Source organism: Notechis scutatus, chromosome 4, assembly GCF_049901735.1.
Source record: "Notechis scutatus isolate UNSWTSFEM ecotype Mainland chromosome 4, rNotScu1.2, whole genome shotgun sequence".
NCBI lineage: Eukaryota > Metazoa > Chordata > Lepidosauria > Squamata > Elapidae > Notechis > Notechis scutatus.
Window position 1 is genome coordinate 59,824,018 of NC_142012.1, and position 19,689 is coordinate 59,843,706.

Sequence of the window (19,689 nt, forward strand, 5' to 3'; positions counted from 1 at the left end):
CCACCAAGCCACACCCACAGAAGTGGTATTTAAAATTTTTTGAGTCCCACCACTGATCTGGTGCCCTTGTTTTGCATGTCATCTCACATCGGCAAGCCTAAAAGCAGAGGACTGTGAAGTTCTAGGATAAAACATCTGCAGAACATTCCATTACATATATAGGCAACACTGATGTAGACGGATCAATATTTTTCACACGCATTGCGTGTAAGATCCTGTCTTTTTGAGACAGGATCTCAAAAAGCTATTTAAATCTATTGATTCATATCAAGGATTTCCATTTCAGAGAAACAACAAGAAGAAGAAGAATAAAACTTTTTAGACTCCACAAAACTAGGTTGTTCATAACTTTCACTCAGTGGTGGGATTCAAAGGTTTTTACGACCGGTTCTGTGGGCATGGCTTGGTCGGTGTGGCAGGGGAAGGTTACTGCAAAATCCCCATTCCCTCCCCACCCCACTAACCTGCTTTCCAGCTCCATTCTCCTGTGCAGGACAACAAAAGAAGGTCCAGCCAATCAGCTGGGACTCGGGAGGCGGAGAATAGAAGGGGGCGGGGCCAGTCAGAGATGGTGTTTGCCGGTTCTCCGAACTACTCAAACTGCTCTCACTTGAGGAAACAGTCAAGAAAAATGCTTTGAAGTCATATCTATGTATCAATCAGAGTACAGAGATTTCCCACAGTCATTCACGTATGATGATTTTGTATCCATTTTGTGTCACTCCCCATCTAGAAGAAAATAAAAATACAACATACAAATAGTAGCATGAATTTGGGTAGCTCTTAGTGTGTCATAAGAGTCACGGTGGCAGAGTGGTTAGAATACACTATTGCAGGCTGATTCTGCCAACTACCAGCAGTTCAATTCTCACCGGCTCCAGGTTGACTCAGCCTTCCATCCTTCCGAGGTCGATAAAATGAGGCCCCAGAATTGTTGAGAGCAATAGTCTGACTCTGTAAACTGCTTAGAGAGGGCTGTAAAGCACTGTGAAGCAGTACATAAGTCTAAATACTATTGCTACTGCTATCATTTTATGATAATGAACTATTTAGAAAGTTGTAAATGATCATACTCTTTGGTTATAATTCTAGCACTACTGCAGTTCTACAATTATCCCCAGCGCACATTCAATTTTGTTCTGTTAAGATAGCGGAATAAAAACACAGGGAGCAATTTTATTGAAAACGTTTTTTTAAAATAATTGTAATTCAACTTCAATGCAACATAAAACAAATCAAACGGACGATTTCTCTGCAATTTACTTGTGCCTCAGTTCTATACAGAGCACCCAAACATAATATGGCCCTAGAATCAAAACTGATTGTATGTTCTTTCTCTTCAAATGGTACCAGTTTTTTTAATCCAATTCTCAGCAGAATCAGAAATGTAAACTCTGAATAGAATTCAGAAGAGTAAGAAGTGGGAAGCGTTATTTTGAGAGGGAAAGAAAACCCTGAAGATAGTGTGTAAATAACTGCATTTCAATAACCATGAACTGCATATTTTGTATGTGTGTGTGTTTTCTTTTTTTTTAAAGAAAAGTTCCTTTCAGGATATTGGAGATAATTTCCTTTTGTCCTTTTAGAATTGCTAAAAGAGACTTGAGGAAGTGAGTCAAAGTCCTGGAAGATGTTTGTACTATATTATAAAGAAAAACAACATCTGTAAGATGCAAATAGAAAGAGTGCGTGGCACAGAGAACTGAAAATTACAGAAGTAGAAGGGAAAAAATCTACTTTTAAAGTAGTTTATTGTGCAATATTAATCACAGTTATCTGAAATAAAATTTCAGAGGAGCTCTGAATTTGTAGACACATTCTTCACTCTGGGATTTGAATATTTCAATTTATAAAATGTTTTCCACGAATAGTCCATTGATCCATAAATTAATATTCCAATATGAGACTACCCGGAATATAATCCCTTTGATTTAGAGCCGGAAGCCAGAACAGAAGAATGTAAACTTGTATTAAATAGTCGCTTTTGAATAAAAAGGATGAAAAGGGTCAGATTTGATTCAAATTATTCCAAGTATTTTGATACAGCTGAAGTTTTTTGGTACTTATTTATGAGTGTATTTGTGCTGTGATTTCTGATTCCACATCTGCACATACCTGAATAAACCCCACTAAATTCAGCAACACTGACTTTTGAATTGGGCAAGATAATGAAAATAGTAGCTCTTAATACGCATACACATACCCAAACAGGGGAGGGAGTGTGTGTGTGTGTGCGCGCGCGCGCCCTTTTATAGGACTCACAAGAAAAGCAGATTCTTACAGATCAGTGAAAGCCAACCATCTTTTGTCAAATGTGCCAAAAGTTACATGATGATAGGAAATGCCTACAAATGCTGTCCTATATAGTGTTCTTACAACAATACATTGTGATTGTGTGAAACCGCACTGCTTTTTTATGTACAGATGTTTTGACTCTGATAACTGAACTGTAGCAGTGTCAGGATGCAGAAATGTGTATGGGTGTAGGGAGAGATAGATGATGGATGGACGGAGGGATGGATGGACAGGTCTGCCTTCTAAGACATTTGCTTATTCTAGTGTTCAGTGGTTCTTGAGATTTAATTTGAAAGAGGGCTTTTCTTAAATCAATAGGACTATTGGATGGGTGGATGGATGGATTTAACTTGAAAGAGGGTTTTTCTGAAATCAATAGGACTATGGATGGATGGATGGATGGATGGATGGATGGATGGATTTAACTTGAAAGAGGGTTTTTCTGAAATCAATAGGACTATTGGATGGATGGATGGATGGATGAATGGATGGATGGATGGATATAGCATGTGTATATATGTGTCATGTATGGGTATGGGTAGAATATATACTTTCTTCTGAGAACAGGCAACATAATTTTATTTTTAATGTGTGCCAGTGTGCTCACAGTAAAAAATAACAATAAAGGTTATTTTATCTTATCTTATCTGTTCAGCCGCTTCATATCAGCAGAAATCGCTTTGGTTCATAGGTATGGAAGCCAACAGAGAAGCCACTCTGAGGCCATAGCTACAACGAAAGGCATCGCTGGGCATGGCATCACTGCAGCATCTTGTTAAAGATCAATGAGGCTGCAAATTTCCTAGAGAGTTTAAGATGCACCTGAAAGTCAGTAGCCCTTTATTCTGCAGAGCTGCATTGAAGGAGCGATCGATGAAAGCCAAGGTCCCTTTGGAGGCTTCACACAGGCTTACTAGAGGTGTAACCACATTTGAAAAACACACTGACTTGAAACAATCACATCCATCGTTTCTCTGCCAAGAAGACCTTGCCTTCTCTCAGTTCTGAATTTTAGATCGTTAGCCTCTTGATCAAGACTCTTCTCTTGTATTTTATAACAGCAAAACTGGCTGAGGAAGTCTGGGAGTTGAAGTCCACAGGTCTTAAAATTGCCAAGGTTGGAGACCCCTGTTCTATAACATGCCATGCACTTTATTTGCTCGAATTCTCTATACATACAGGTCATCCTCAACCTATGACCACAATTGAGCCACAAAATGTATGTGGCTAAATGAAGATGGTTGTTAAGTGAATTTTGTCCCCATTTTATGACCTTTCTTGCCACGGTTGTTAACTGAATGATCGCAGCTGTTAAATGTGGAACCCGGCTGAAAAGCGGATCTGATTTCCCCTTTGACTTCACTTGTAAGACGGTCGCAAAAGGGGACTGCGTGACCCCGGGACACTGCAACCATCATAAGTATGAATCAGTTGCCAAGCATTTGAATTTTAATCCCATGACCATGGAGACGCCGCAATGGTCATAAGTGTGAAAAAGTGGTCATAAGTCACTTTTTCCCAGTGCCGTTGTAACTTTGAATGGTCTGTGAGGATTCCCTGTATTTCACAGGAAGGCTCCATCTGAAGTTCTACCAGATGCCAATTCTCCTCTATTACCATGTTTCCCCGAAAGTAAGACCCTGTCTTATATTTTTTCCCCACCAAAAATGGCACCAGGTCTTATTTTCGGGGAGTGTCATCCACTGACTAACCTCACTTGCTCATCGCCCCCGGCCTCTTTTTCGCTGTCAGAGGCCTTCGGGAACTTCTGCGGCCAGAAAATCTTTCCTGCAGCCGATAACAGAGCTCTGGATCAATCCGGAGCTTTGTTATTAGCTACAGAGGCCTTCAGGAAAGCCTTGCCAGCCTTGCTGGCTGCAGAAGAAATGGGCCGGCAAGGCAGGTGTCGGGGTGTGCGAGGCCTGGCTACAGCTGTCCAAAGGTAAATAGTAGGACAGCTCCACCCCTCCCATCTCCACCCTAGCTTAATTTTTACCCATCCACTCTGGAGAAGGTGGGATCTTAATTAGGGCTTATTTTGGGGGGTAGGGCTTATACTGGGTGCACGTGTAAAAATCAAGCTAGGACTTACTTTCAGGGTAGGTCATATTTTCGGGAAAACAGGGTAGAAACAGTGAAACCAAACAGTAAACTAAGAACCTAAGTGTGATGACCTACAGTATATCAGAAATATAACAAAACCCAAAACGTAACTAAAAGTCCTTTAATGCCTTCAACTTGGCTTCACTGTTTAATGGTTCACAGTGGAGGAGTAAACTATTTTCAAAATAACATTTCCAAGGAAAGAAACACAGTTCAATTTCAAAGAGCCGATAACGAAGCAAAAACCAAAAAACAAACTGCATTGAATAAAGTTCCACAACAGACCAGGATAGATAATGGCCAACTTCAGGAAGATAACCAGGGACAGTCCATGGGAAGAACGCCAACCAAGATAAACCTTCTTTAGGAATAAAACACTAATTTGTCTCCAGCATCTGTTAGCATGCAGGTCCAACCTTTTTTGCAGCTCTCACACCTGCAACCCATGAAGAGGATCATAGCCCTCTCCTCCCATGTAGACCACATTTTACCCTGATCCTCTCCTCCCTGCATGCCCTGGGATAGAGAGGGGATGGGCCTGGATCCTCCTCTGATTACTCAGCCAGCCTCTGCCCTTCCCCAGCCTCCTCCACCACCTCTGGAGCCACACTTCCACTCCCTGTTGGCTGTTCCTCCTCTTCCTCCGAGTCAGCCTCCACCAGGGGCATGACACTAAGCTTCGTGTAAATGTCTGTCTTATATTTGCTTAGATAGAGATCTATTAGAGCAGTGCATCTTTCAAATTCGCGCTTCCCAGTATTAATAAATTAATCCCATGTGCCTCTCTCCGCAAAAACAAACAGTGGTACTCAAAAGTCATCCAATGTCAGTGTGCAAGTAAACAAAGAATAGAAGGCAGGGATAACCATTCCAATAAACTCTAGTATAGTACAATAATGAGTACATTAATGAGTTTTGATCTTCCAAAGAAGCTATTAAGTCTGGACATGGTTTCCCAAGTTTTCCTTAGATAATATTCTATCAAGAAATTATAAGACAGCTAATCTTTCTCTGGAAAATAAATCAGATATCTCTAATGCATCCAAACTAAAAGACTTGATTTCATCTTTCCAATAGGCTATTGTCAGTGGACACAGTGGTAATAATGTTCTTGGAAAAAATATTCTGAAATGCATTAAAAATAGATTTCAGGAGAGCCTCTGGAGCTTTCACCATGAGTAGGGAAAGAAAGACAAAACTGAAAAAATCGTCTATATATCTTACTAGCTCGATACCCGTGCTTCGCTATAAAATTATGAGGTCAGGCTTACCGTGTTTCTCATATAATAAGGCCGGGTCTTATTTATTTTTTGAGCCCCGAAAAAATGGCTAGGCCGTCTTTTCGGGGGTGACTTAATTCCCCCCCTTGCATCTTCGGGCGGGTGGGCAGGCAGCGATGGCTTGGATGTTGACCTCGGCATTGGTGGGGCACTTCATATCGGGGTCAACGCAGGCAGCACCATATCCAGGTGTGCAACAAGAGTACTTCCTAACGGCAAGCCCCCCCCCACCATTCCCCACCATTTCACGTTTTAATATAGGCCTTAATTTGGGGGGAGGGGCTTAATTTCATTTCATGCCTATAAAACATGCTGGGACTTCCTATTGGGGGACGCCGTATTGTTGGAGAAACAGGGTAGTTTTTGGGGAGGAAAATAAGGGAAAAAAATTCTGCCTCTGCCTACCAGCATCCATCGGTATTCATCTGGCTATCGTCCTGTCAATGTGTGAGAGAGTTGAGGGCTGTTTGGAAAATGAAACAGCATTTGCTGTGTGAGCAAGGAGACAGCAAAGAGCTTAGCTCAACTGTTCTGTACTAAAGCTGCTTGGTGCTGTGGGAAAGCAAAACTGAAACTCCTCTCTTTTGCTTGCGTTTTGCATTTAGAACAGATTTCTTTCAAGGTGGTTGAGGGGGAAAACTCCTTAGCATCAGAGCGTGTTAATAATAATAATATAGGAAATGCTAATGCTCTGATGGTCATTTCGAAAAATCCTTTCTTAGTGAGCACCTAGAAAGCCAAGAGGAAAATACGTGCCAAATTTCAAGTTTGTAGGCTATACGGTTCTGGAGATTTTGTGATGATGCGCCAGTGGTATTTCGCTTTTATATATATATAGATTTTCTTCCATGAGTAGGCACAAAATGTTGCAAGTATATACGAAGTCTCATTTGCTTCGTAGCCTCCTATTCTTTCTCAGGCAGTCCTACATCTTCCCAATGATTGTCTAAGGAAATATTTTTTTCCTGCATTCTACCTGAATATCCTCTTGGATAGCAGTCTTAGTGTATATGAGGGGGAGATAAACGCCCCACAAATTTGCATGGGAAAGACAGAAATGAACATCCTTCTCATTCAAGGACTTTGTGAGATGTATTCCTTTCAGCCTTATCCAAACTGGTGCCCAAAATAAATGCTTGGACAAGTTGGCAAGAATAGCCAGAAGACAGACTCCAGCTCCAGATGGATCTCGGTTGACTTGAACTCTGGCTCCTATCTAAGGAAACGAAATTCAATTCAATTCCAAAGTAAGCTTCTACACTGAGGCAAGAAAAACCAAATGCATAGGTATAGAATAGGTAGAACATGGTTCAATAGTAGTAATTATGAAAGGGATTTTGGAGTCCTAGTGGACAATCGCTTAAATATGAGCGAGCAGTGTGCGGTCACTGCCCCACCCCCAAAAGCTAGCACAATTCTAAGCTGCATCAACAGAGCCCCAGAATCAAGATTACGTAAAATGTTACTACCACTTTATAATCCTTAGTAAGAGCAAACTTGCACCCAGTTTTGGTCACCACAATATAAAAAGGATGTTGAGACTCTGGAAAGAGTACAGAGAAAAGCAACAAAGATGATTAGGAAACTAGAGGCTAAAACATGAAGAACGATTGGAGGAATTGGGTATGTCTAGTCTGATGAAAAGAAGGACTAGGGGTGACATGACAGCAGTGTCCCAATATTTGAGGGGCTCTTATAAAGAAGAGGGAGTCAATCTATTCTGCAAAGCACCTGAAGGCAGGACATGAAGCAATGGGTGGAAACTCATCAAGGAGAGAAGAAACTTAGAACTAAAGAGAAATTTCTAGACAGTGAGAATAATTAACCAGTTGAACAACTTGCCTCCAGAAGTTCTGAATTCTCCAACACTGGAAGTTTTTAAGAAGAGATTGGGCAGCCGTTTGTCTGAAATAGTATAGGGTTTCCAGCCTGAGCAGGGGTTGGACTAGAAGACCCCCAAGGTCCCTTATTCTATTCTATACTATACTATACTATACTATACTATACTATACTATACTATACTATACTATACTATACTATACTATACACTATACTATACTATACAGTGTTGTATGCTCCGTCTTATACAGTAAGAACAGTTAACCAGTGGAACAGCTTGCCTTCAGAAATTGTGGGTGCCCACTCACTGAGGTTTTTAAGGAAGAGATTGGAAAGTCACTTGTCTGGAATTATATAGGGTCTCCTGCTTGTGAAGAGGGTTGGACTAGAAAACCTCTAAAGACCCTTCCAACTCCATTATTCTGTTTTGTTATTCTGTCAACGCCAGGAAGGCCATGGAAGGATTCCAGAAATTTTCATCCCAACACACCCCAAAAGGCTTAAAACGGGGAAGTGGAAATTAAGTTCTAATGGATACAATGTCACATATGTCTCTCAAACGATGTCCAAGCTTTTAAATAATCTTAAACCATAACATGGTATGCTGTCTTAACACAAATACATGAACCCCACTATCGTGGCTTACTAAACAAATGCATTCTGAGTTAGTTCTGTGTTGTGTGCACTCAGCTAGTGTGAGAACTGAATCAAAGTGTGGTGCAACTTGGTGCATTGAGGAACCTGCAGGTGTAAAAGGACACCTAGAGAGAAATACACAGAGACATACAGAGGAATTATGTACAGTAGGGACGTCTTCAGAGCTTCTATTATTCAAAGCAAGGAAAACATTGCACTCGTCCAGAAAAGTGCAAATGCCTTTTAAAATATCTAAACGATGAGTGATGTTTTCATGAATCCCTGACTTCAGTTAGACTTGCGTAGGTTTAACTCCTCTAGGTTCTTATTCTCGATTCGACTTCCACCAGCAGTTGCTATAGCAGCCTCCTTTGAAAGACCAGATGTCAATTGTAATCTAGTAACAGCAGCTTGCTCTAGTACACAAGATTCTCAGAGCTCACCTAACTGGGGGGAGAGGGAACTGGGCTAAAAACTTTCAAGATGCAAATTAGGGATGTCCGCCTCCTTATCTGTGGACTCCGCCATCGCTAACCCCATATTCCTCCAGCTGCCTCTGGGTTGCACCGATACTTTGTTCGTTGCCATTTCCCCAAAAAAAAAAAAGGGAGCATAACGTTTGTCTTCGGTTATCCCTGGAAGCTTATAAGCAGAGCATGATGGAGATTTGTCTTCTGCCCCACAGAGATAGAAGGGCTCATCAAGTTATTTGGACCCCATCCAAACACTGGCTAGCACTGCTTAATGCACACCTTTGACTGCAACGAGTATCAATCTCAAGATAGCCTTACACGAATCCGAAAGGATTTCCACTCCAGGCACAAGAACCAAGGCTTTTGACAAAGGTTTTCTCCCTGCTGTGGGCCCAATGTGCCTATAATTTACACCTATGGAGGCGTCTTTTGATTCAATTTTGCATCAACTGAGGGCCCAAGTAACGCTTTTGCCTCCAAATCTGAAGCACCAGTGCAGCCCTTCAGATTTGAAGGGAAAAAAGCATCTGTGGAGTTCTCAGGAAGCACCTGCCTGCAATTCCTTCAAGCAGCTGCAACTATTCCTGTCCTCCCTCTGATAAGCCTGGGAAAGGATGCATTTGGCTTAAAGAGCTGGAGAGGTTTAGCATATCCACATCCTACTGCTCCAAAGCCTGTGACTGCAAACCGTTGCACAACCCTACTGCACATCAATACGTTCACGGTCTTAACAAGTATCTTGACACTTCTTTGTAGCACAAACTGTGTGATACCGCAATTCCTAAAAAGATAAATGAATTGGTGTGATCCCCTAACATCAGGGGTCCCCAAACCACGGTCCGTGGAGTGGCATCGGTCCCCTGGCATGCCGGAAACCGGGCCGCGCAAACAAACAAAAGCCTCATTCACGGGAAGCGGGCACCACACAAAACCATGCCCCCTCCGGTCCGTGGGAAAACTTCTCTCTGCGGAATCGATCCCTGGTGCCCAAAAGGTTGGGGGATGCTGCCCTATGTGAATTAAACTAATAATGATGTTACTGTTGCAAAGGGGAGGCAATAAATAATGTACTGCTTCTGTTTTAATAATTTCACCTTAATCTATTTAATGTTCAAACTTTGCACTGAATAGAATACTTTTATTGGCCAAGTGTGATTGGGCACACAAGGAATTTGTCTTGGTGCAAATACTCTCAGTATATATAAAAGAAAAGATACATTCATCAAGAGTCAAGAATCATCAGGTACAGCACTTAATGATAGTCATAGGGGACAATAAGCAATCAAATCATACTAGGAAACAGTCAATATAAATCGTAAGGATACAAGCAACAAAGTTACAGTCAGTCCTACAGTCACAAGTGGGAGGGGATGGGTGATAAGGAGTGATGAGAAGATTAATAGTAATAGTAGTGCAGACTTTATAAATAGTTGAACGGTGTTGAGGGAATTAGTTGTTTAGTAGAGTGATGGCTTTCGGGAAAAACCTGTTCTGTTGCGCAGTGCTCTAATAGCGTCGTTTTGAGGGAAGGAGTTGAAACAGTTTATGTCCGGGATGTGAGGGGTCTGTAAATATTTTCACAGCCCTCTTTTTGACTTGTGCGGTATACAAGTCCTGGATTGAAGGCAGGTTGGTAGCAATTGTTTTTTTGCAGTCCTAATTATTCTCTGAAGTCTGTGTTGGGTTGTAGAACCAAATCAGACTGTTACAGAGGTGCAGATGATAGTCTCAATAATTCCTCTGTAGAACTGGATCAGCAGCTCCTTGAGCAGTTTGAGCTTTCTGAGTTGGCGCAGAAAGAGCATTCTTTGTTGTGCTTTTTTGATGAAAAATAAAATAAAAGATGTCTATGTTGACACAATAAGTACATTGGAAAAAAGAAAATGTTTTGCTTCTCATCCAGTTGCTTCTTGAAAAAGCACGTTTGGGACAACCGCAAACTGCATGACTGAGAATCTCCACAGAATAATTTAATTGATGCATTGATCTTTGAAACTGCTTGCACTAATGCAAACAGTGGTGTTGTACTAGGGCAACTATCTGTGCACCCAAAGCTGTCACAAATTACTTTCAAACTAATGTCCCATAATTCTGACTGTACTCTAAAGCAGAGATCTCCAAACTTGGCAACTTTAAGACTTGTGGACTTTAACTCCCAGAATTCTGGGAGTTGAAGTCCACAAGTCTTAAAGTTGCCAAGTTTGGAGACCTCTGCTCTGGAACATGCTTATCCAACCTTTTGGCTTCCTGGGCCGCGCTGAATGAAGAATTGTCTTGAGCTACATATTTATTTTATTTATTGAAGAGAATTTATATGGCCACCCAACTCACTCAGTGACTACGGGCACCTTACAAAGATAAAATATATAATATAGTTAATGTATGTAAAAAAAATTCCTTGATTCTTTTTATATTTATTACTTTATGGGGTCACGTTACTAGCTATCCAGGGTTATCTGAAGCCCGTGGACTGGACAGGCCTGTTCTAGAATATACTGCCAATCCATTTTTGTGCTAAGAATCAGTTCTAGCCTAAATAATGAAACAATAATGTTTGGCTAGTTAGAACACAAATGACGTTTCCATAAAAACAGGTTTGATTTTTGACTCAAAGTTGTTCTTAAATTATGTACACTCATAAATATACAACAATAACAGAGTTAGAATGAACCTCAGAGGTCTTTTAGTCCAACCCCTTGGTTAACCAGAAGACCCTTTACCATTTCAGACAAATGGCTGTCCAGTCTCTTCTTAAAAGCCTCCAGTGACGGAGCACCCACAATCGGTGAAGGCAAGTTATTTGTTCTCTCTGTTGGGAAGCGTCTCTTTAATTCTAGGTTGGTTCTCCTCTCCTTGACTAATTTTACATTTATAGATAAAACAGGCCGTATGCCAAGAGATTGGAGACTAGCAATTATCATACCAATCAATAAAAAAGATAATAGAAATGACCCAGGTAATTATAGACCTGTTAGCCTTCTGAGTGTTGTTAGTAAATTGTATGCCAAACACCTACACCATAAATTTCAGGATTGGCTAATTTCTGGGAGGATAATTAAAGATGAGCAAGCTGGTTTTAGAGAAGGAAGATCTACGGTGGATCATATTTTGGTACTTCACCATCTGGTTCAAAAATATATGAATAAAAAAAAAATCCTCTCTTTTCATGGCCTTTCTTGATTTTAAGCAGGCCTTTGATTCAATATCTAGGAACACTCTCTGGGAGAAATTAAAACGCACTACCATCGATAAATGCCTCCTTTTCCTCATACAAAAATTGTATGATAATTCTACGTGAGTTGTAATCCTCAAGGGACTTTAACCGGCCCAGTAAGGGTACAAAAAGGGGTACGACAGGGTTGCGTCCTATCCCCCTCCCTTTTTAACTTTTACATTAACCCTCTGGTCAACCTCTTACAGAACCCTGATTTACATCCTCCAAACGTAGCACAACGTAAAATCCCAATTCTCCTATATGCCGACGATGCTGCTATAATCTCACAAACTCCAATAGGACTGAAGAGAGCAATTACGGCAACATTTGAATTTTGTAAACAGAATAAGCTGGTCCTTAACTTTGATAAATCAAAAGTTTTAGTTTTTGCTACTGTGTTTCTCCAACAATACGGCCTCCACCAATAGGAAGGCCCAGCATGATTTCTAGGCATGAGGTGAAATTAAGGCCCACCCACAAAATTTAGGCCTATTTAAACCATGCATTTCCCCGCCATTTCTCACATCGTTCGTTAGAACTACACGAGGTGAAGAGAAATGGGGGGGAGGGCGGCGGTGGGGGGGGGAGAAAACTTGCCTTTTGGAGTGCCCTGCAGGTAGCCTAGGCTAGAATACCCTGATCTACTACTGATAGAACATCGGCCGATAGAAGCTCCCCGAAGGCAGAGTCCCCCGCTGCTTCGGGGCGTGGCGTGGCTGCCCGTGTCCCCTTGCCTTTAGGCAGTCTCTTTCGGGTGATGGAAGTTCCCCAAGCGCAGTCACCAACCAGTTCTATCAGCCGGTAGAAGCGGCCTCGCGGCGAGGGAAGTGTGTGTGTGTGCTCACCCCGAGGCTGCTTCTACCGGCCGATCGAAGTGGCTGGTGACTGCACTTGGGGAGCTTCCATCGCCCGAAAGAAACTGCCTAAAGGCGAGGGGACACAGGCAGCCATGCCATGCCCCGAAGCAGCAGGGGACTCTGCCTTCAGGGAGCTTTCGTCAGCCGATAGAAGCGGCCTCGCGGCGAGGTATGTGCGTATGGGCCGCTCTAGGTGGGGGAAGAAATTAAGTCACCCCCGAAAAGACGGCCTACCCGTTTTTTCGGGGGTCAAAAACAAAAATAAGGCCCGGCCTTATTTTGTGAGAAACACGGTAAAAGACCTAAACAATATTCCTGGAAAACAGAAGGGTATAGTCTAGAACAGGTCAGGACATTCAGATATCTTGGGGTAGTTTTCCACTCACAAGGGACATTGAAAGTACACCTGGATCACACAGTGCAAGCAGCCTATAGGTCCTCAAATGCAATTAAACACTTTTTTTTTTTTACACCGGCGGAGGGCAATTAGTACCTGCTGCCTTAAAACTTTTTGGGGCCAAAACATTGGCACAAATTCTACATGGGGCACAAACAGGAATCCTTGCAAAAAAAAGACTTGCTAGAACCTATACAAACCAAATTCCTGTGAGCCATCTTAGCTGCACCCAAAGGAACTCCAAATGCCCAGGTAAGAATCGAGACAGGCATGCCTCAAATTCAGGTAAGAGCTTGGAAAATGATGATCATTCATTGGCTAAAAATGCATTTCTTCCCAGAGGGACTGACCCCTCTAGTACTGACTAATAACTACCCTTCCCCCTGGAAGCAGGCAATAGACCACAAGCTGGGCTCTTATGGACTCTCCCCAGTATTCCTCATGTCCCTAGGCTTTGACCATGCAAAGCAAGTAGTCATCAGTAGAATGAAGGACATGGAGTTCCAAGAAGAATTAAATAGGTTGGCTTGCCACAGCAGGGACAGAATCAAACAGGGAGAGTGGGAATCAGCAAGATATCTAAATGATCTGACCTTCCCAAAACAAAGAATAGCTTTCTTCAGAGCCAGATTTAATATTCTCCCATCAGCACTTCTTCAGGGCAGATATAAGAAAATACCAATAGCAGAACAAATATGGATATGTGGTAAAGGAGAAGGTGAAGATATCTCACATGTTTTATTGTACTGTGAGTTATATAAAGTTAATAGGTCATTGTATATTCTCCCCTTACTAGAGAGATTGCCAGGGAGGGCAGACAATTTTTATGAAGACTTTCTCCTCCAGGATTCAAACCCAGCTATTACGCGTGCAGTGGCAAAATTCTGTGTTGCTGCAATGTCTACTAGAAAAAAATTGGTTACAGAATTATAGCTGTCAATTTGTGACCATTTTTGGAGATAGAACAAACTTTGGAAAATGGTATTTACACACATACTGATTGGGTCTCCACTCATATAAACCAGGGAGTGCCCCTAACTGTTTGAGAACATGTATTTTCTTAACAGATGTTTTTATTCACTATTAATGTATTATAATGTGTCAGTATTTTTTATGTATATTGTAAATAGTGATGTCTATTGCTGGTCTAAGACCATAATAAAGTTATATACAGTTCTAACCTAAACAATGAAACAATGTTTGGCTAGTTAGAACACAAATGACGTTTCCATAAAAACAGGTCTGATTTTTGACTCAAAGTTGTTCTTAAATTATGTACACTCATAAATATACAATAGTAACAGAGTTAGAATGAACCTCAGAGGTCTTTTAGTCCAACCCCTTGGTTAACCAGAAGACCCTTTACCATTTCAGACAAATGGCTATCCAGTCTCTTCTTAAAAGCCTCCAGTGATGGAGCACCCACAATCGGTGAAGGCAAGCCGTTCTACCGTTAATTGTTCTCTCTGTTGGGAAGCGTCTCTTTAATTCTAGGTTGGTTCTCCTTGATTAATTTCCATCCATTCCGTCTTGTCTTGCCCTCTTAATGCTTTGGAAAATAGATTGACCCACCTCTTCTTTGTGGGAGTCTCTCAAATATTGGAGCAGTATCATGTCACCCCTACTCCTTCTTTTCACTAGACATATCCAGTTCCTGCAACAATTTCTCCTATGTTTTAGTCTCCAGACCCGTACCATAATCATCCTTGTTGCTCTTCTCTGCACTCTTTTCCAGAGTCTCAACATCTTTTTTGCATTGTGGTGACTCATAATATCTATCAGTTTTGGTGTCTCTTCCCAACCTCATTCCAGAACCATTCATGTATCTTTTAACATTGCAAATGCAGAATGAAGAAAACCAGCTACAATTTCTGTAGCCTCCATTCCGTGAGTTTTCATGGCCGCTAAAATTGTTTTTGCACTTGATGTAGTGATACGTGGGCCACAAGCACAGCCCTGGGCAAAGAGATTGGTACTCCTACCTTCCGAAGAAGCATAAATCAGCTCTCCGAGCGGAAAAGGAGATAGAAGTTGCACAGGCTTATTAACCTAAGCAACTTTACAACTGAACAGGAGAAGTAAATGAGAATAATTATGATTAACATCTCCTCTCAGTGGCAAATTCTGAAACTGCAGTTGCATATCCTACAACCCATTCACCATCCATCAAATACTATATCTTAGCAAAGGTGCTAGGGGTGTGTGTAGTATTTTAAGGAGCCCAACATTAATATTTTGGAAATAAAACCAACTAAGGTCTGCAAAGTGATTGCAGAATTGTCTTTTAGGCAGGTTACCTAGAAAGCAAAAGACAGGCACAGCGCACATAATGGTGTTTGGAGCACAAAGTGCAACACTACACTGAATGCTCCTAGGAGTTTTCGCAATGCTGTATAAACGCCCAAAGTCATTCCAAATATTATTATTTTTATTTCTATCGCTGAATTTTGTTTGCAGTCATTCTTGAAGGAAGTCAATGATTGGAGAGAAAAAGAAACCCAATAATTTTACTGCACTGCAAGTGAAATAATTGTGCTTTGTGAGACTTCAGACCTGTGCCAACGTACAGCAAGGTGTTTTTTAAAAAAGTTAGATTGGATATGGTTAAAGAGCAACATAGATAACCAATCTATCAAATATGATTTAAAAAATAATAACAACAGAGGAAGATTGGTGCAATAATCTATCAAGCCAGGACGCAATAAGAACAATTGAAACACACTGCGCTTTGACCCCCAGCAGTGAGTAGTAGACAACTATTGTCCTATGTATGGATTCCCTTCCAACCTACACCGCAAATAAGTTTCGAGATTGACACGCTGAAAGCTGGTTCTCGCGTGAAACAGTTAATATGCAAGGGTTAATTGTGCATGGTGCAAACAAGATTTTTAAGCACCAGCCAGAAGGGTAGTGTAAATCCTCTCAAAGTACTACCTCAATTCACTAAAGACAGTGTTGGCATAACTTTGCAAAGGTTAGTACAAAAAAAAAAACTTGTGCGATATGATAGCCCACCTCAATTTTTCATGGAGGCCTCTCTGGAACCTTTACAGCAACGTTTTTCTGCATCCATTCCCTCTTAAATAATGCCACCCCACCTCTATTTTCCAACTGGGAGTACCCAATTCACGGACATTGAAAACATTGCTGCTTATTTCAAGCCACCTCCGCTGGGTTTAAATTGTGCAGCATAGCAATCCTGTACAAGTCTGAGAATTGAGTCTTACTGAATTACATGGAGCATACTCCCCTAATAAAGCAGGACAGGACTGTAAAGATATAGGTTATGTATTTTAAAAGAGGGTTTTTGTTTTTTTACCAGAGCAGTAAAGCTATGCACTTTATATTTGGGTGAAAACAGCCCAACATTCAGCTGTATGTAAGCTTCAGTCCTGTGCACATTTATCTCGGAGTGCCTTCCAATGCAAGGAAGGGAACGGGAACTTAGTAGGCACGCATAGATTGAAGGGACAGGATGGAGCTACGCAGTCCCCACACATTTTCCCTGTAAGTTGTGGGTGTGTTCCTGAAACAATCGTTTTCAGATGACTGGGAAACAGCCCACCGGTGCGATTCAAGGAGGCGCCGGTTTGATTCCTTCAAACACCGCGCTTATCCAATTCTCCCCCTCGAAGTCGAATGGAAATTAACTTTAAAAGTAACGCAACAGCGGCGGAGCAAACCTCCACCTTTGGGCTCGCAATCGCTGCCTTTAAAGGGATTTGCGGAGCGGAACGCGAAGCAAAAACACGCATCTCGCGCGTGGATCGGGGGACCTTCGCTCCTAGTCGAGACCGAAATACAGCATTTGTGAATGGAGGGGAGGAAGGGAAGAAGGGGGAAAGAGAGAGGAGGAGGGAGGGAGGGAGGGAGGGAGAGGGAAAGAAAGAGGGAGAAAGAGAGAAAGAAAAAGGGGGAGAAAGAGAGGGAGAAAGAGAGGGGGGATAGAGAAAAAGAGGGAAGGAGGGAGAGAAAGAAAGAGGGAAAGAGAGGGAGGCAGAGAGAGAGAGAAAGGGGAGAAAGAAAGAGGAGAGAGAAAAAGAAAGGGGGAAAGGGAAAGAGAGAGGGAAGGAGAGAAGGAAAAAATGGGGAGAGAGAGAGAGAGAGAGAGGAGAGAGAGAGAAAGAGGGGGAAAGGGAAAGAGAGAGGGAAGGAGAAAAGGAAAAAGGGAGGGAGAGAGAGAGGAGAGAGAGAGAAAGAGGGGGAAAGGGAAAAGGTGGGGAGGGAGAGAAAGAAAGAATCCCATCAGCTACCCAAACTGCGAACCCACGAAACCTCGCCGGAGAGCCGCCCGATTTCCAGGTGAAACTTGCGCGGAAATTCGCCGCTTTCCCAGCTGAAACCGCCGGCGTCTTTTCTGCATCCACTTCTACCCTCCGCCACCCCCCGCTTCCCCGTCTAACCTGGGCCGTGGGGGGGACGGATAGGAAGCGTGGGGTATGGGGGGCTTATTGCATTTCCACGGCTCCTCGGGCTCCCTTATCCGTTCCTCCTCCTCCTCCTCCTCCCCTTGCGCGGTTTTCTCCTCCGCTCGGCTCGCCCTGCGGGCTTTCCCAGGTATAAAGTAGCGCCGCCCGCGAGTTCTCCGCCCGCCCGAGAAAGAAGAAACCGCCGCTCGGCGCCCACCTGTTGATGCGCCCAGGAGCGCCAGCAAAGCCAGTCGAAGCGCCCAGCGGCCTCCCATAGCGGCGTCCTAAGAGCGGGGACTCCCTCCGGGATGGACCTGCTCAGGCGAAGCCTCCCGCCTCTCACCTCAAAAAGGAGCCGGGCGCAACAAAACACACGCGCGCGCGCGCGCGCCTCAGCCCCCCCCCCCAGCGCGCCCAGGAGTCCCCACTCCCGCCACCCCCTCCTCTTCCTCCTCCTCCGGCCACGCCTCTCCCCCCCTCTCTCCGGCAGCCAGACCAGGTTCCAAACGGTGGGGGCGGGGGGGCGGCTTTGCGCGCGCGGGAGGGAGGGAGGTCTTGGGGAGGGGGCAGGAGTGGGCGGGGTTTGCCGGGAACGCCGGAGGTGCCGCTTTAAGCGCGGTGGAAGCGATTTTTTCATCCGTTTTTTTTCCCCCGGGGGGCGTTGGGGGGGGGGTGAGGGGGAAAAAAAAACCACCTGACCCACAACTAAGAGTTTAATAATTCCCACATGCTCCTCGACTTAGCAACAGTTCATTTTAGTGACCGTTGGAAGTAATGCTTACTTATCACATCCCTTGGTGGGGGGGACGACTTTCTTCTGGCCGTTTTTTTTTCACACCTTTTTATTTTATTTTATTTTATTTTTAACCACAGTTGAGGGTGCAGCTTCAAGGGTAGGTGACCTCTGACGAGACTGTTACCCTTCAAAATGACATCGGCTATTAATTAATTAATTAATTAATAAAGCATTCATAAATAAATCAACCAATTAATAAATAAACCATTCATGGCCAGGCATCCCAGGCATTATAATATAACGACTTTGTCTCTTAATTTAGAGACAAAGTCGTTATATTATAATGCCTGGGATGCCTGGCCATGAATGGTTTTAAGGATAAAAAGAAATCAAAATGGCCATGAAGTAAGGAATAAGAAACTATGTAAATACTTAACACCTGTATTCATATCTATATTTATTGATCTATTAAGTTGAAATTGTATAATGAAAGAAATGTGTCTATAAGAAAGATGAGGAGGAAATGTAAAAGATGTCTTGGTGTTGATGCATAAAGTTTTATGTTTTGAAATTTTGAAAACTAAATAAAATTTACTAAATTTTTAAAAAGAAAAGGAATTTGATGCACAGAAAAAAACAAAAAAAAAATGACTTCGACTATGTGTTCAGAATGGTCAAACAAGTGGCAGCTTCAAATCTCAACAAACAACCGCTCTGTCTTATTTATATTGCCAAAATAAACCAGAAAATAAAATACAAGCTGAATAGTCAAGACCTTGTTGATCCCAACTATGTCAAGGACTTTGGAGTTCTCATCTCTAATGATCTCAGTCAGTGGTGGCTAACCTTTTTCAGCTCCCATGCCTATAATTGTGCGTACTCCTATGCCAATACCCAGAAGGCAATGCGTGCTGGCCACCCCCATGCCCCTTGCGCATGTGCGTGCGCCCCCCTCGCGTACCATGCATCTGCGCATGCATCTGTATATGTCCGCATGATTGCCCCCTCGTGTGCCGTGCGTCTTTGTGCATGTGCACGTGACTCCCTCACTCTCAGTGCATCAGCACATGCGCACGCTTTGCCCCTCACATGCAGCATGTCTGCGCATGCGTGCATGATCCCCTCGCATGCAGTGCATCCCTGCACATGCACACTTGATCCCCTTGCGCACAGCAGATCCCTGCGCATGTGCGCGTGTCTCCCACGCACCCTCTCTGCCCTCTGTGCATGTGAACCAGATACCCGACAATCAGCTGTCGGGAGGCAGCACGTGCGTGCATGCGCAGTGGGGCTCTTCCGGGCGACCTTTCGCGTGCCGGGGGAAATGGCTCTGCGTGCCACTTCCGGCACGCGTGGTATAGGTTCACCAACACGGATCTAAGTGTTAGAGCCCACTGTAACTACATAGCCAAAAAGGCATTAAGAGTTGTTAACCTAATCCTGCGTAGCT

The 19,689-nt window shown here is 43.0% G+C and overlaps 1 protein-coding gene across 1 annotated transcript in view; it reads right to left on the reverse strand.

Moving 5' to 3' along the window:
• The window catches only part of KIT (KIT proto-oncogene, receptor tyrosine kinase), a 117,084-nt gene extending 99,149 nt beyond the window's left edge, over positions 1-17,935 (reverse strand). Inside the window, exon 1 of the mRNA XM_026683893.2 lies at positions 17,721-17,935. Coding sequence (XP_026539678.1) covers positions 17,721-17,778 — 58 coding nt within the window. The 5' untranslated portion in view covers positions 17,779-17,935. The remainder of the gene's footprint in view (positions 1-17,720) is intronic.
• Between the last annotated feature and the right edge of the window lie 1,754 nt (positions 17,936-19,689).